Genomic DNA, 18,222 nt, shown 5'->3' with positions numbered 1-18,222 from the left:
GGGGTATGTGTATGTCTGTGTGGTGTGTATTTGTGTGTGTATGTATGGAGGGCGTGTGCATGCCTAGATGGTGTGCACACCTGTGGGGGGATGGGTGTGTCTAGACGGTCTGTATATGTGTGTGTATGCAGTTGAGTGTACACCTCTGTGTGTAAGTGTGAGGTACCCTCAGTCACTCTTCCCCTTATTTGTTGAGACCGACCCCGTGTCCCACTGTCCCTGGAGCTCACTGACTCGGTTGCAGATGTTTGTAAACCAGCAGGTGCTGGGGGTTGAACCTGGGTCCTCTGAAGGAGCAGACAGCGCTCTTAACTGAGCTGTCTCCCAAGCCCAATACACCCACCTTTTGTGTGGGTTATGGGGAGCTAAACTTTCGTGTTTGTGCTCACTCAGCAGGCACTTTTAGCAGTTGAGTCATCTCGCCAGCCCCCGAGCTGGACTGTTGTCAAATGTGATTCATCATCATCATAGGAGAAAGGTTCTCAAGCTCTTCCATTATGTCCTGTCAAAGACTTCAGTCCTTTTTATTCTGTGATTGTGGTGTTTCCCTTTCACATTATTATTAATTTTTTCCGACATATTTGATTCAGTTGTGGCTTTTCTGACTTGGATTTCTGGACAGAACATATGGTGTCATATGCTTAGTAGCTTTTAGGTTCAACAAATAGAACAATAGCCAAGAAAAATCAAGTTTCCTAAAACCCAGTAAACAAGTGACCAATCAGCTTCCTACTTAGTCTCTGTTATAATGGTTATACTAGGTCATGTCTCAGCAAGCAGCTTGTGCTGTGTGACCTAGACAGCTATGGGGAAGGATGTTATCCAGAGTCTCTCTGCATATCTAGTGTCTCTGTCATTCTTGCTGCTTCAGGAGTTGGAGGAGGAGGGCTTTACACACATGAACACACCATGTATGTTATGGGGCAGATGAGACATGCCTGTGATAGGTCCTCGTTATAGAACTCAGTTCCACATCTCAGGGGCAGCTCCCTAGAACTGCTCTTACAGTAAACTGTCTTTTACAAGGAGGAGAATATCTAGGAGGATATTGACAAGAATCAAATAACAGATGGGAGAGGTGGCTCAGTACGAAGAGCACAGGCTGCTCTTCTAGATGACCTGAACTTCCCAGAACTTCCATGGTGCCTCACAACCGTCTGCAACTCCAGTTGCAGGGATCCCAAACCCAATTCTGCCCTCCCTGGGCACCAGACATGCAAGTTTACACACATGTGCAGACAAAACACCTACACACGGAGAATTAAGTCAGTGATATGCCATGCCGTGTGATTTCAGCAATGTGTGCCCATTCGTAGTATCTTCCCTGTCTTTCCTTGAACCCCATTTTAATTCATCTGTGACACATTCTCCCCGTTGAAGAACGGGAAAGTCATGAGCACTAACCAGAATGCCTGCTAAGTCATGTCTTGCTAACCCAGTCTGTTTTCTACAGGGGAAGACACTAATGCATGAACAAGATGATATTGCTTCTCTGCTTCCTGACAGACTTGGGCCAATCCTTCTTCCTTACCAAAGCCTGCAGGAGCAGGTGTGGCTATGCCCCCAGTGTCAAGTCATATTTCCTCTTCCTTTTACTCACTCTCTTCCAGCTAAATTGTCTTCGTTTAAAAATGTGCATTAACACCAAGCCAATTCTTGCCTCAGGACTGTGACAACTGTTCTTTCAGGAACACAATCATCTGAACTCTGCTTTCTCTATATCTGTTTGTTTACTTTTTTCTCTCTAAAATGTAAGCTTCCTGCAGCCAACAACTTGTCTTATTTTTCATGAATGTTCAGTTCCTTGCACAGAGTTCGAGAGAAAACAGATGCCCTTTGTGGTAATTGGTCTTGATTGTCAGTTTGATTGGATTGACAGATGCCTAGGAGATTAGGTAGGAACCTGTCTATGTGTGTTTGTGAAGACTTTTCCAGAGGAGCTTAGATGAGGCAGAAATGCCTACCCTCCATTTAGTCCTCACCACATCAGTTTGCGGGCTTGAAGGAATAAGGTGAGGAAGCCTCTGGCCTGCTTCCTCTTACTTCCACTTGTTGACTGGCACAGGGTGGCCAGCTTTCGCCTCCATACACCTTGGTGCACGTGTTCTGTCTCACGATGGGCCGTACACAGACCAACATGGAATAAAACTCTGAAGTGTGACTCCAGATCAATCTTTCCTCCCTCTGGTTGGTTGTCTCAGGCATTTAGTCTTACGAGGAAAATTGACCAACATGCTCTATAATTGTCAACCAGTGGGCATTGCTGGCTTTTTAGTCTTCCCCAACAATACTTTTCTTTTTAACTTCTTCTGTTTGTCCTTTTAATTTCTTTTATTTTTCTTTCATCATATATTACATGCTGAATGCAGTTTTCCCTCCCCTCCCTTCTTCCCTCTCAGTCCCTCCCTCCCTCTGCCTATCTACTCCTCTTTGGCTTTTCTTCAGAAAAGAGCAGGCCTTCCATGGATAGCAACCGAACAAAGCATGTCAAATTGCAGTAAGACTAACACCACCCCTCACATAAAGCTGAACGAGGCAACACGGCCATACTTTCTACAAGGCCAATCCTTATTTGTGATTTTCTTCTAAAAGGAAATTCATAAACTTCATTTTAAAGTTAGATGTACTTTGTAGAGCCAACCTTTTAGAATTGGGTGTTTTGAGCGACAGCCTCTAGAAGCTGCGCGGCAGCCGCTGGAGTGGCGACACTTGAAGTGACTGATCAGCACCTGGCGCTGTGGCGCTGTGCAGCTCTCGGTTGGTTCTCCAGTGGCCTAGGCGGGGCAAACTCCAAATCTGTGCACATGGTTTGAATAAGAACCTGGTACTGGTGCGGTTGTTGCTGTGAAGAACCTCACAATATTTGTTGTTGTTTGAGGAATGAGGAAGACTTTGGAACTTACTGAATGCTGTAAGCAGGTTCCAATAGGATCTGTTGGTACCCTGAAAGGCAGCAGTACTGAGAGCAATGTGGACAGTGGAGGTCCAGCGCATGAAGTTTGAGGGAACAAGAACTATATTAACAGTATAGAGGCCGTTCATGTGATATTTTGGCAAATAAACTAACCATATTCTGCCCATGTTCTAAGAACTTGCCTGAAGCTAAATTAAGAGGTAATAGACTGGCTTCTTTGGTGGGAGAAGCTTCAAGATGGTATAACATCATGGCTCACTCTCATACAGATCTACAATGAAAAAGAGCAAAAACTAGACAGAAAGGAAAGAAAATGTGTGATTTGGAGATGAAAGAGCTCTGTAGAAGCTAATGTTATAGCAAAGTCGAATGCTAAGGAAAAGGCTGTGATTGTTAAGATTAGTGCATTTAAACAAAAGCCTCCTGCTTTTGTTTAGGACGATAGGAAAGGTGTCCCCAGGACAAGACATCCTGCCAAAGTTCCAATTTGTTAAAGAAAGTTCTAAACTGTGTGTGTCGGGGGACAGGTCCTAGAAAGCAAATGCCTGCAAAAGCTGCCGCTGCTGTGGTTCACATGGGAAAGAGACCATCCCAAGATGGCAGCCTAACAGCCATCCACACGGCATTGGTTTGGAAGACAAAGAAACGAAACATTGAAGAGGTTGTGGAGTCTCTCTGCACAGTTTTAGAGAGGCCCTAAGGAGAGGCAATGTGTGCCAGGGTCAGAATTCCCTTGAGAGGATACAATGTGAAGGTGCAAAGGTAAGCATGGTCTGTGGGGGGACCCCAGGATGTTTGAGTCATCAGACCTATGGGATATCAGCCAAGGAGCACTGAATGCACACGGACGAGAGGGAGAGAGAAAGGGAGAGGGAGGCAGAGAGACAGTGACAGAGAGACAGAGGAGGAGGAAAGCATTACAGACAGAGAAGCTAGAGGGAAAGAGCCATCTAGGCCCTTTGAAACTGAAGTTCCACATAAGGAGCATGGAGCTGCAGGATTTGGTGTTTGCCCTGCTGAGTTTTGGTCTTGCTTTGACCCAATCTTTCCTTGCTAGGGCCCGACTTCTCCCTACTGGAATGGGAGTGCATATTCTGTCTCATTGTATGTTGGAAGTGTGTAAACTGCTTCTTGCTTACCAGGGGCCACAGTTAATAGATTGCTTTGAGTTTCAAAAGCACTTTGGAGTTTTGAACAGTGTTGAGATTGTTAACTCTGGGGACTTTTAAAACCGAGGAGACGCATGCTGTGTAATGAGATGCCCATGAGCATGCGGGGACTGGGCAGCCAAACGCGCTGTTTGGTGAGAAATTTCTCCCATAGGCTTACCTATCCGAACACTTGGCCCGCGGTCGGTCGCACTGTCTAGTTGCTGAACCTTTAGGAGGAACGGCCTTGATGGACGAAGTTTGTCAGTCCACCTCCTGCTTCCTGTCTGTGTCCTGTTGCCCGCATGCAATACTCCCTGGACGCAGACTCTCCCTCTGGAATCACAAACCGAAATCAACTTTCTTCCCTAAGTTACTTGTGATGTAGTGTTTTATTACAGCCACAGAAAGGCAGCCAGTTCCCCAGACAAACCATAACTAAGAAACATTCGCCTTTACAGTTTGAATAAGTGATCTGGCATGAGAGGGAAAGGCAGCAGCCAGTCACTGATTCTGTGAGGGCAGCTGGGGCCTGCGATGTAGCAGAGACCTTTCTTTCATTTCCCACGAAGGCGGGTATCTCGTGGTCTTTAAGCTCTGTCACTTTTGTTTTTATTACGCTCTGGGGTGTGTTCCCTTGACCTGTTATTGGCCCATTTCCAAAGCTTTTGCTCCGAAGTTTGGGGCACCAAGGTGAAGGGTGCAACCGATGAGTCAGGGCACTTTGGGCACAAGTTTTCTGACTGGGTCTCCCTCACACAGAGGTGTGCTCTTGCCCAGCAGAGGTATCTGGGTAACATTCCCTCTGTGAGGCTTCCCTCTTCCCTGTGGAAGGCTTTCACAGCCCCATGCTCTATACAGAGATAACACAGGAGGAAATCCACCCACCAGCTCTACAAGGAGACCCGACTCTCCTTCTCCAGGCTTGCACACAGTAGCCCATCCACCAACTTTCACCACGCTCTTTCTGCCCACGGGCCACTCCTCACTCACTGTATATCCACAGGGGCCGGCCTGCCCTTCTCCAGCCATCTTCTGGGCACCATTGTCTCGCGGGTCAGAGCACAGCACTTCCCTTGTAAGACAAGCCCTTACAGGTCTGTTCTGGGGAGAGAAATGGGGCTTTCCGAGGGAGCCTGCGTTACTTCCCCTGGGGTCACCTTTGCTTGCTTGCCATCATTAACAAAGGCAAGCCGTTCTGCGGGGTCTGGAAAGGGGTTGGGGTGCACAGAGCGAGCCCTGTCTCCTTACACTGCTCAACCGTGTGTCATCCCGCTATGAACCTGACAGCAGTGACTGCCCAGAGTGTGCAGGGCGGTAACTGAACTGACCGGAACTCTCCTCAGCGCTTCCCCATTGACTTGGGGTGTGAATGGGCAGATCTGAGGGACTTTCTCATGCTAGTAATTAATTGTTTTCTGGCTAATTTGAATGCTTAGTTGTGAGAAAAGCCTATATTTCTTTTAAACTACAAAGAGAAAGAGAAAGAGAAAGGATAACATAAGCCACAAATAAATCTGGGCAGAGTGATAGGCTCTGGGCCAGAATTGAGGTCCCCACCATAACGATAATGCCAGCTGTGGCAGACCCTGAAGAACCCCAGGTGGGCCTCCTGCCTCAGGAAAAGCAGTGTCCCTCCCAGGTGTTGAGAATTCTCTCTTTTCTGTTTCGATTTCCCTGGTTTAAATTAGGAAGCTGACTAACAAATAGTTAAATGTGTTTCCCGGAAAATATTCAAGGGTATGGCAACAGTTTCCAAATCCCCAAGAGCCTGGACACAAGGGAACTTTGGCAGCCAAGCCTGCCATTAAGAGGGTCACAAGAGGCATCTGTGACTGTGCCCACTTTCCTGTTGAAGCGCAACACGGGCCAGGAGTGGCTGCGGTTGATTTCGCTGTGAGTGTAAAGCTGCACCCTCTTGTGAACTCGGCGGTGACTTGAGTGGCTTCTCTGAGCAGACCGCGGTCTGTCCCCAACAGGGGCTGGAGCCACACGGCTGAAGACAAGGAAGACAAAAACATTGCTCTTGGGTCTGTCTTTAATTACAGCTCAAACATGTTTTGGGAATGTTCATGCATAGCCTTCCTGAATTCTTTTGTGCCTGATGCTGGCCTCCTTTAAAATATGGCAATAGCTCTCTTGTAGTTGTTAAGGTGTATAGATGAATCTTTTACTTACAACCTAAAAGTTGGACCAGTGTGACAGTCAATTTCGGAACCCTCTCCAGGACTATATAACTGGTTACGTTTTGCTTTATCAAAATTTCTAAAATACATTTTTGTTACACTTTATTCACTGGGAGGAGCATGTGCGATGGTGCGCATGTCCAGGTCAGAGGGCAACTTTCGGGAGCTCGTCCTCTCCTACTGCGTGGGTCTCAGGAGCCAGCGCCGGTTCTCAGGCTCGTCAGAGAGCTCCTCGGCCCGCTGCATCATCTCACCTGCCTGAGGGTCTATATGCTGGCACATGTGTGTAGTTCTTTGCTGGACCATCAGGGGTAAATGAAAGTCTATTTTTACGTGCATACATGCATGTGTCTTCCAGAGGTCAGAATACTTTTTGTATCACCATGATACTACCCTACCCCAAAACATTACCAATTATGGAATAAAGCGTAATCTCACACACAGAGTTCCGAATGCTCAGTTCTTAGAAATCTGCCGTCTATCCCAATGGCTAACAACTGTCTAAGATGGCGATGCCTGGTGGTTTTGAGATACTTTGTAAAACCTTATGAAAGCTCTGGTCTTCAGAAAAATTTCCAGGAAGCCTTTAACTCCCTAATGATGAACATCTTGGATGCTCACAGCTTCAGGGATGATAGGTTAAGTGTTAAGCCGTTGTTGATGCTGCATTTAAATCCCCTTCCTCTGAGTGCACCACACACACTACTCCAAAATGACAGCCAGCACTCTTCTCCGTCTCCCGTCACCATTTATTGCCCATGAGCCCCTGTTTGGAGGAACTTACACTTTCAAGGAAATCGGGTGGGAGATGGATGGCCAATCTGCTGAGTGGCAACTGAGCAACGCACATCGCTGGCAGCCGTCCATGACAGACATCGGTAGGTGAACTAAATGGTTAGGACAGATGGCTGAGCAGACTCCTCCTAAACTGGAGTGTCTCTGGCACAACAACGGCCAGAGGCTTACACGTCTACGCTTGCCTTCTTGACACGACCAAGTTAAAACCAAGTACACGTGTACTGTTCAGGGTTAGCACAGAAGTGAAGGCCCAGTTTCTAAAGGTACACTTTGTTGATAGCTACTGAGAGTCCCATCATCCAAACCTTCCCACTTGGCTCTAGGTCTACACGAGGTAGCAGGGAGGTGGACAGAGGCTAGTAAATTAGGATAACGGCAAACATCCTTAATTAAAAAGTTAAGGCCAAACTACACCATTTTGTCAGCTGTGAACGTGCAAGGAAAGGTTAATAGGAAAGCGTGTTCCAGGAGATGAGTGTTCACTGTTTTCCTCCACAAAGTCTGAAGAAAACAAGGCTCACTGTGGCTTGCAGCTATGGGCTTGCTGAAAACCGCTCAAATGTACGGTGGAAACTGGGCCAGTGCAGAGGGTGAAGGTGTAGATCACAGCCGGGCCTCTCAGAAGCTCAGGGAAAGCGCAGCTTGGGATTTCAGCACGCTCTCAAGTTGCCTCTGTTTCTCAGAGCAGGAACGGGTGAGCATGGTGAGCGGGAAGGCTCCAGACCTGAAAACTCGCATCTCGTTCCAAACGTCCTGAGCGTTTACCGTGACTTTAGCTGCCAGCCACAGTGTTTGCCTCTTGTTGTGTGAGTCAGGGGCTAACCGGAAGCAGAGTCTGCTTGTGGAAGGTGGGCGTAGCTGTACAGCCTGTAAGAGTGTCACCTGACTCCCTTCTTCACCTGCACAGGAGGACACCCTGGAAGAGCGAAGCCCTCCTGTAACATCGCGCCCAGCGTCAAGCACAGAGTGGTACGTTCTCTCTCTCCCCGAGGGCGCGGGTAAGGCAGCGAACGCTGCGTGTTGTTCAGAAAAAGACAGACTCAAAGGGGACGAGTTTTAGACGTGAACATTCATTTATGGGTTACCAATTGTCGACAGCCGGCCAGGTTGAGGCTTTTCCTACTATCCTCGCATTGTCTCTTCTCCACGGTGGCAATAGTCACGTAGATGCTTGTCCTTGACCGTAAACTGCCGGACAATGAGGAGTCGAGTTTACTTGGTGAACTTTGGTCTTCTGAGCAAGTTTGAGACTGTTACAGACTTTGGGGACTTTTGGAATTGGACTGAATGCATTTCTGCGTTATGGTATAGCTACAAGCCAGCGGGAGCTGGGGAGTGGACTGTGGTGGTTTGAAGAGGCGTGGCCCCCAGATTCTCGGGCTTGAATGCTGGACCATCGAGAGTGGCACCATTAGGAGGCGTGGCCTTGTTGGAGTAGGCATGGCTTTGTTAGAGGAAGTGTGTCACCCTATGGGAGGGCTTTGAGGTCTCCTATGCTCAAGCTACAGCCAGTGTGGCAGTGTCCTGCTGCCTGAGGATCTAGATGTGGAACTCTCGGCTCCTTCTCCCACACTGTGTCTGCTGCACGCCACCATGCTTCCTGCCATGATGATAATGGACTGAACCTCTGAAACTGTAAGCCAGCCCCAATTCAGTGCTTTCCTTTATAAGAGCTGTATTGATCCTGGTGTCTCTTCACAGCAATAGGGACGCCAACTAACTCAGACTAGAAATAGAAACAAGGACACAAAACAGGAGTTGGGAGTAGGTCAATGGCAAAACAAATTTCCCAGCACCCGAGAAGGTTCTGGGTTCAAGTTTCAGCACTTCAACAAAAAAAAAAAGAAAGAAAGAAAGAAAGAAAGAAAGAAAGAAAGAAAGAAAGAAAGAGAAAGAAAAAGAAAGAAAAACAAGAAGAAGGAAAACATGGGCAATTCTTTCTCTTGCCCTAGGGTAATCAAAATTTACATTTTACAAAATGTAAAATCAATATGCTTGTAGATACATGCCATATGTTTGTGCATACATGTATGTCCAGTACATTGACCAGGTCTTACTGACCCTTGTCCTCTGTAATCTGTTTTTACATGTCAAAATTTACATATTTACATATCAGTATTTTCCTGGACACTTTTCATTGTTCTCTTAGCTAATGGACACTTAGCATCCCTCTGACTGGACACATCACAATCTTAAAATGTCCCATATCTGCGGCAGTCAGCATTTTTTCTTTTTCTCTTTTCCTTGTTTTTATTTAGTAGACTTTTAGGGGTTATATTTATAATTATTATAAACTTATGACAACTAAAAGTTGAAAACACATTACGCAGTGGTAAATTGACCTTACTGCATTCCCAGAAGTGAAATCTTGAATTGGAGAGTAAGTTAGTTTATTCACAGCTAATTTGCTCCCCGTTAGCCTCAGTGCTTCTTTTCTATATTTCCACACCTGCTTCCAACTAGGCTTAGTGGCATGTGGTGTGATCCCAGAACTCAAGAGAGCCCTAGTCAGAAGAGTCACAAGTTCACAGCCAACCTGGGCTACATAGTGAGAGTTGTTTTTTTTCTCTTTCAGAATGTTAATGAAGATAATTATATCCTTAATGTTTCCCAATTTGATAGGTGAAGATGGTTGCGTTTCCTTTGATAGGTTATCTTCCCTCATGTTTATTAGTTTCATGGGTGCTTTTATTAACAGTGGTTGATCCTCATCGTCTGTAGAACCCACACTTTTTAAAGCGCAGCTGAGCACTAACAAACCACAAACCACTGCTCCCATGGCACAGAGATGTAAAGGTTGGGTTCTCCAACCCTCTGGTCACAAAGTTTTTGTCAACTTTTCAACCCGTAACTTTGTTTTTATGTGTATTTTAAATAAACTGTATTATAAAACACTTGTAAATAAAAAATCAACACTAATTTTTATATGCCTATTTCTGTTCAGTTTATTAGCAGTGACTCGAGCCAATGGCATGAGCTTGAGAAGTGCAGCTCCTTCCCTGTGGGGCTCGCCACTGCCTTCCTGGGCTGTGGACCCTACCCCACACGCCAGCAGCGTGCTCAGGCCCTAACAAAAACACGCAAAAAAGCAGAAAATGGCGTTCTAGAGAGACAGCAGAAAGGACACTGTGGGAGAGTAGCCAAGGCCGTGCTGGCCGTGCCGCCGTCCGCGCCGTCCGTGCCTGACCTCAGCACGAATGCACATGGCAGGTGACCCCACTTCTTCCCACTGTGTGCACGCCCCACCAAAGGTTCTGTGTCACCTCAGGATTACACACAGTTTAGCAATCAAGAGAATTCAGAAATTTGGAATCCATGAATAATGAAATGTGACCGTGTATATTTCTGTTGCTTGTGTTTCTGTTGGGATAGTTTTTTTCAGTGATTTTTGTAAATTGTTTATGTATTAGGATTGGACGTTTTTGCCTCACCTCAATTATAAGTCATTTTACTGTTACCCCAGTCTTGTCTTTTCATTTTACTGTTGCTGTCTGTTAGCGTGGATTCTGACAGCAGTATCAAAATACTGTTTGAATAAAGGTGGGAAAACCACCGAGAAGGGATTTGTTAGACGTCTGGGTCTTGTCATCGTTGCCTGTGCCTGTGGGGTATGAGCATGTACAGGTGCACGTGTGTACATTGGCCGGAGAGTGACGCTGAGCACCTTTCTCTATCCCTGTTCACCTATTGCCGCTCAGCAAACTCAGCGCTCACTGATTGGCTGGGCTGGCTTGCGAATGAGCTCTAGGGTGGCCTGTCTCCAGGCCCCTCCCCCACTCTCCTCTGCCCCTTCCCAGCACCCTGGTTAGAGGCAACACCTCCTTGGTTTTTGTTGGTGTTTTGGTGTTTTTTCGGTATTGACGGGGTGCTGTGGTGCTGAGCTCAGAGCACTTGGAACACACAGCCATCCTCTCAGCCAGTTCTGGGACGTGGTCTGCCAGGTAGCCCAGGCTTGCCTCAGACAATCTTGTCTCAGCCTTCCCAGTGCTGAGATCTCAGTTATATACCCACGAGTCTGGCTTGCTTGGTATTAATTCCTGTTTCTCTCTTCTCTAGGCACACCAGGTTTGGGGTTCTCCAGACCCTGCCCCAATACCTCTAGATTACAAAGCGTCACGTATAAGCCCAAGTAAGCTGCTGTTCCTACCCACTTGCTGTCTGTATTTTGACTGTTACCCTCTTCTGTTGTCTTCTTGCCTTCCAGGGCCAGAGGCCACTTAATAAAGCTCTCTTCTGCCTTCTCCCCTCTAACACCTACACTGCCACTTCATTTTATGAGTCCTAACGGTGAAGAAAGCAGGATCAGATATGATGGGTGGAACAGCCAGCAGACTCACCTGCCTTTAGGCTGCTCTGAAAAGAAGCACTCTGGGAGCAGCAGCAGCAGCAGTAGCTTTGTCAGATGGTTGGGTTTTGTTGAGAGCAAGGGGTTTGGAACTGATTTAAAAACGGCTTCAGAATGTCAGCAAAGTTCAAGCCAAGCCTTGTGGCATAACATGTGATCCTAGCTTCTCGGGAGGCTGAGGCAGGAGGATTGCTATTTGAAGTCTGGCTGGGCAATTTAGTGAGATCTTGTCTCAAAAGAAAAAGAAAAAAAGAGCCCAGGTGTGGTGGCACCCTCTAATCCCAGCACTCAGGAGGTAGAAGCGAGCCAACATCTGTGAGTTTAAAGCCAGCCAGCCTGGTCTACGTAATGAGTTCCAGGACAGCCAGAGCTACACAGTAGGATCCTCTCTCAGAAAGAGACAGAGACGAAAGACAGAGACAGAAGAAGAGAGACAGAGACAGAGATGAGTACAGTATGGTGGCTAATAACCCTAGCACTTGGGAGGCTGAGGCAGGAGAATCCAGACAGAAGTCCAGGGCCAGCTGAGACTGTATGAAACCCTGTCTCAAAAAATTAAAAAAACAAACCACCGTGAAAACTAGAAATAAGTAAAAAGAGTGCTAGGGGTGTAGCTCATGTGTAAGGCCAGCCGTCAGAAGGGAAAACAAAGCACTAGTCAGTCTCCTTCCTATTCGCAGTAGACTCTGCTCCATGGAAAGCTCTTAAGGCATTGAAGGTGTTTTTACTCTAGGCGTAAAGCTCCAAAAGCCGGACTACGATCTCCTCCTGAGTTACAAGGCTAGAGGGAAGAACCTCCTGAAGCAGGTAAGAACCTTTTCACTGGCTGTGTCTGCAGGCATAGGGGTGTGGCGTGCTGTCGAGAGGCTTCTGAACACTTCCAACACAGACCTGTCAGTTGTTTAGGAAGCAGGCTTCAGATCAGCTTTGGGCTGGGAGTTCCCGTGGAAGTGTCAGGGAACTGCTGGGCTCGGCCTTTTGCGCCTGTTGTCATAGATGCAGTGTTTCCTGCCTTGCTGGGGACTAGGGTGCTGAGTGTCCCTGTCACCTGTCTGCCCTGTGTCCCAGTGTCTACTGTCCCCACTCTCGCTAAGATGGACTCCCCTGCCAGGACCCTGACTGGCCTGGTCAGATCCTCTCAGATCCCAGTACTTTTAAATGAGATGTTAAAACAAGGTCTCGTTTACACCTTAGAATGCTGGCAGAACAGGCCTTGCCTTGCCTTGGAAGCACACCCAACCTGAGTTCAATCCCCAGATAAAGCTGGGTGTAGTGGCCCAGGCTTGAGATCCCTGGTGCTGAGGGAGCCCAGGCAGATGGAGGGAGCCCTGCAGCTCACTGGCCAGAAGCCTCACCGACTGGGTAGACACCAGGCCGGCGGGAGACCTTGTCTTAAGAAACAAGGTAAACAGTATCTGAGGACCAAGGGTTGAGGTTGTTTTCTGATCTCTAGCTCATGCATGCATATTCACACACATTCATCTTCACACGTGCACATACGCACACCACACACAGAGGCAGGCACATACACATAGGCACATGCACACACATTCACATACACACAGTCTCCAACAAACACACATGAACACACATGTATGCACATGCCACACACACATGCCACACAGAGGCAAGTATGCAAACATGAATACACACACGCGATCACACACACATGCTATGCACACACATAACACACATATTTGCCACACACAGATGCCACACACACACAATTCTCTGCAGAGATTTTTGGAGAGTGAGTTAAAAAGAAAAAAACAACTCATTTTCTCTGTCTGCCCTACTAACTTCGTTTATTACAAAATAAAACTCTAGTTTTGCTATCTCACAAGTTTTATCAGAGCCTCTCTTCAAAGTTGAATCTAAACCCCTCAGCTTCATGTTAAGTAATTGTATTTGTGATGTCATGGGTTTGATATGCTAGTTACACATGTTGGGGGAAAGAATGACTTTTTAATGTTATTCAAGAATTCAAGAAGCATCTAAGATTGTCTCAAGAATACTAATTATACACACATGTCACTTTGCAAAGGCTGGTCTGGGGCACCAAAGGAACCTGACAAATTTAGCTAACAGGACTGGGCTGGATGGGTCTCCGTGGCCCCCGGCAGCTGAGCTCATTTCAGCGGCAGCCTTCACGTTAGGATATGTGGAATGCTCAAGCAGGGAAGGCGTGCTGCTGCCGGGGAAGCTTCCTGTGCGTGTGTGCGTGTGTGCGTGCGTGCGTGCGTGCGTGCATGCGTGCGTGCGTGCGTGCGTGCGTGTGTGTGTGTGTGTGTGTGTGCATGTGCGTGTGTGCGTGTGTGTGTATGTGTGTGTGTGTGTATGCGTGTGTGTGCGTGTGGTGTGTGCGTGTGCGTATGTGTGTATGTGTGTGTGTGTGCGTGCGCGTATGTGTGTATGTGTGTGTATGTGTGTGCATGTGCGTGTGTGTGTGTGCGTGCGCGTATGTGTGTATGTGTGTATGTGTGTGTGTGTGCGAGAGTGTGTGTGTGTACATGTGCATGTGTGCGTGTGTGTGTGTGTATGTGTGTGTATGTGTGTGTGTGTGTACGTGTGTGTGTGCGTGTGTGTGCATGCGCGTGTGCGTGTGTGTGTGCATGTGCGTGTGCGTGTGCGTGTGTGTGTGTGTGTGTGTGTGTGTGTGTGTGTGTAGGTGTGTGTGTAGGTGTGTGTGTAGGAAGAAGCTGTGGCTCTATTGAAAGTTCCTTGTGCATTGAATCAGGGACCTGCCTCTCTGGAGGGCTGGGGCACTTCTGGGAAAGGATGATTTCCTGAAAGCGTGTTGCTCCCGGCTTCCTTCGGGAGTTGTCTGAGGGAATGATTAACTACTATGAAATAATTCCCTCTCGATGCGTTGCATGGAGATGCACCAAGGCCAGGCGATTTCGCTGCCAATCAGTGTCACGGCTGTGCTGAGGGACAGACACGAGTCTTCCTCTCCTGACCCCCCTGCTACTTACATGTTCATATATTCCTGTGACATGCCACATACACAGCCCAAAAGCTCCCTCCCCATTCTCTTTCCCTGTCACAAGCAATAAATATGGGGACTCATCTGAGAAACATTGAGCCTTGAATCCCGACCAAAATTAAACCATGGCTTTTATGAGCAGAGCAAGAGTTAATTTTAAATTATTTTGTTACGTGTTTATGTGTGTGAGTGTTCTGCTTACTCGCACGTTGGTACACTGTGTGTGCCTGATGGCCTCAGAGGCCAGAAAAAGGCTCCAGTCTCCTGGAGCTGTAGTCACAGATGGCTGTGAGGGTGCAGTAACCAGAGCGGGGACCCTCTGGAGGAGCCGTCATCCCTCCAGCCCCCAAATTTAAAATATTTTTAAACAGGTACTGATATTTGGGGGAAGAAGTGCAAGCCACCTGGTACAGAATGGCAAGGCCCCTGCTGGGGTGCCAGTATTCTTACCTTTAAAAATGTTTGCTTGGCCACTCTCTCCTTTGGCAACTCTCCTCGAATTATTTATGTTCTTGGGACCTAACTTTAAGAAGGTCGTAATGTAAGACTGAAAAGCAGAGAATTCGCACTCAGGATTGCCTGGCTAAAGAACTGATTGGAAGGGGGGACACAGTGGCACAGGTCCTTATCAGTAAAGAATAATGAAAGGGCTGTGGACTGGGTCGTTAGTGATTCTGAGATTTCTTGCCTTTCTAAATTCCTCTTGTGTATTGATCTGTCCTTCCTGACTGAGGAGCAATATAGAAACAGAAAAGGTTTTTGTTGTTGTTTTGTTAAGATGGAAGAAAATGCAGAAGCGATGGCAGCCCCTGCTCATGAGTGATGTCTGGTTTGAAAGAGGCGACTTAATTCCCAATTTTGTGGGAACAGTGACCTTTTCGGATGAGCGAGTGTTGACAATCAGACCATTTTTTTCCCCTTCAGTTTCAGCAACAATGGGATAATGAAAGCAGGTTTGGCTCCTCGGAGAACTCAGAGACGGATGGATACTACCCCGATTACAGTATACACTCACTGGAGTCATTCAAGTGACTTGAAGAAGGAAGACACAGACCTGGGGCCCCGAGTTTCTATGTTAACCCATTGAGACAGGAGGTTGGAGGAGGCCATGGTGGGGTGTGCACCTACGGAAAACCTTGCTAGAAACTTCCTTGCGCTTCATGTGTCGTTCCTTCGGGTGTGTGTGTGTGTGTGTGTGTGTGTGTGTGTGTGTGTGCGCGCGTGCGTGTGGGTGTGGGTGTGTATGTGTGTTTGTGTGTGTACTGATGGGGAGGGGGGTTTGTCGATATCATGATTAAATGCTTTTTTAAAATAAGTTCCTAAGGCTCACAATCTGCTGTAAGAACCTCACAAATGATGGTGTGACCTCCACTGTGGTGGGCGCCAGAGCCACCCCGCCTGTCCTCTGCCTCGGAGAAAGACTTTCTGTTTCCTGAGCCGTCACTAGAAGAGAAGGCCCTCCTCCCTTGGCCAGGTTTCCCTCCACTCAAGGAATCCTGGCTGTGCTGCGGGCTCCGCCTTCGGCACCGCCCACCGGCCTGCGCCTCCTTCCTCCTGCTGGGTCTGCTCCGAAGTCCCGCTGGGGCCCTGTGGTCTCCTTGGTTCTCCTTGCCGGGGAGCGCAGGGAGGGACCTGGCGAAGAAGGAGTGAGGCCACGCAAGAGTCCCCTCCCTCGGCAGCCCCCTCCTCTGCCAACCGGCGCCTCTGTGTTTCTGATCCAGCCTGCACCCCAACAAACGGCTCCTGTTGAACAGAAAGCACAAAGTCGCACCCTAACCCCGCGCCTTTTACGACCCAGCCCTTACTATTATTTTTTTTCCTTTAGCCCCAGGTTGGGCTAAATTCACTCGCGGAGAGCCATCTGGTCCGCTTCCCGGGAACCCTTCATGTGGTTTCCATTAAGCTCGCCAGAACCGTGCATTGAAAATGCAGGCCCGGGCTGCTCAGAGCCTCCAACAGTCTGCCCTGCGCGAGCAGAGCGAGGGGACCTCTGGGTAGGCGCCCGGCCTGGCACGCAAGGACCATGCCCCCGTGCCTGCGCACCGCCCCTCCCAGGAACACGCTTATCCACCGCAAGGCTTTTTCAGTGCCCCAGTGTTCGGATTTTGCCGCATGCAAGCCAGAGTTTGTTAGAATTCTGTTTCGATTCTAAAAATCAATGTCAACAGCTTTACAGACAAATTTACAGAAATAACCTGGCCATAGGAACTCAATGTTTCTGTGTGACCAGTCACGCTGGGAGGGCTGAGTCTGCCTTCTACGCCTGTCCCTGACTATCCCTACCCCCATAGGAAAAAACAGAACGACTGCAGCAACAAAAAAAGTTAGCTTATGGAAAAATTCGTCTCACATAATGAGTTAGGGTTTAGTACAACATAGAGGGGCCAGGCCAGTTTTAGGACCCATTATGTGCTGTATCTGGAAAGCTCCTTAGGGTTTATCAAAGATTAGTTTATTGAGGAGACTGGAAACTAGAAGGGTTTGGGAAGGGTCAGATGGCCAGTGAGGTAAGGAGTGGGGGGGGGGGGGGCGGGCCACCAGGTACTTCCAGGCAGCTGGAGGGGCTCTGCTCCAAAGGAATTCATTTGTGGCGTCCTGTTCTTCTCTGGGTCCTCCTGCCCCCCTCTTTTTCCTTTCGTCCCCTCTGTTCTCTTCCCACCCCCACCCTGTCCGGGTGATTTTATTGGGGATTTTAAAATGAAACCAGGTGCTGCGTAAAACAAAGGCACAGTAATATCAAGGAAAGGCGATCCAACGCCTAAGGAATGTGCTGAGTTTTATGACTCAGGCTATCCTGGCAAAGGCTGGGGTGACATGGAGAGGTGGGTGGCACTGAGCGCAGCCGTACATGGCAGCCCTGGCCTCCCCACGTCCGGTGGTAGGGCAGTCTGTGACTCCCTCGTTCATTGCCGAGCAAGGCTTACCAGGCTGCAGCCAAAGGATCGGCAACTTTTTCCTGCCGAGGCCAGAACCGTGGGACCAGGCCAGGGCTACCCTGAGGTTTGAAGAACACATCCTAGGCAAAATGCCACCTTTTTCTCCAGGAAGAGGCAGGACTCTGCCAAGGGCACTGGTGCCTTTAGGGACAATGGCTTGGGAGTTCTAGGTCTCAGGCCTGCTGGAGTGCCTTGGAGGAAGGAGGGGGTGTAGGGCCGCTCCTGGGAGCAGAAAGTGGAAACGCTTGTTGATAATGAAGAGGGTTCTGGGTGCCATTCCTAAGCAGTCGGGGTGAGGAGCTCAGGGGGTGGGCTGTGCAGACGCTCCGGCAGACATCCACACATTCTGAGAATTCTTTTCAAATGAGCATAGAGAGTGAGGTTTACGTTTTTATTCCTGTTCCTAAGAGACAGGCTGAGTGCTACGGAGAAGGTCTCTCCCAGGGGGGGAGGGGAGGTGCTGAAAGTGGGTGACAAGGTCCTACCTGGCTCTCTTCATTACCTTGGCCTGAGTGGAAACAACTGACTGGAGAGTCTCTCTGCCTTCTGGTGTCCCTCACCCCAGAGAAGGCTGTCACATTTTGGATTTCCACATGCAGAAGCATCACGGGACAGAGACCTGCTTTTCCCTTTTCTCTCTTCCACCCTGTGAAATACCCACCACCAGCTCTGCTGACTATTCCATAGTTTGAGGAAAATCTCTGCTTAACTTTGTCATCAAAGGCTATTTCCCTGGAAAAACACAGTCTAAGAATGATGACTTCATAAATATTTATAGTGTGCGCAGGCGCCACTCCAGTCCTGCGGGAGAATGGGCCCATTCGGCTTTATGATGTGACAGTCGGGTGAGTGACATCCGTCATCTGGACGGGCCCTGCACTCAGTCCCTCTGAAGCATGTTTATGGAGT

General features: G+C 48.3%; 1 protein-coding gene across 1 annotated transcript in view; it reads left to right on the top strand.

Moving 5' to 3' along the window:
• The window catches only part of C10H4orf51 (chromosome 10 C4orf51 homolog), a 34,640-nt gene extending 19,055 nt beyond the window's left edge, over positions 1–15,585 (top strand). The window contains exons 3-6 of the mRNA XM_060393320.1: positions 7,954–8,015; positions 11,103–11,175; positions 12,125–12,198; positions 15,302–15,585. Of these exons, the coding sequence (XP_060249303.1) occupies positions 7,954–8,015; positions 11,103–11,175; positions 12,125–12,198; positions 15,302–15,409 (317 nt within the window). The 3' untranslated portion in view covers positions 15,410–15,585. The remainder of the gene's footprint in view (positions 1–7,953; positions 8,016–11,102; positions 11,176–12,124; positions 12,199–15,301) is intronic.
• Positions 15,586–18,222: the final 2,637 nt, after the last annotated feature.

This window comes from Meriones unguiculatus, chromosome 10, assembly GCF_030254825.1.
Source record: "Meriones unguiculatus strain TT.TT164.6M chromosome 10, Bangor_MerUng_6.1, whole genome shotgun sequence".
In the NCBI taxonomy this organism is placed as follows: Eukaryota; Metazoa; Chordata; class Mammalia; order Rodentia; family Muridae; genus Meriones; species Meriones unguiculatus.
This window is presented reverse-complemented; position numbering and strand designations above follow the sequence as displayed.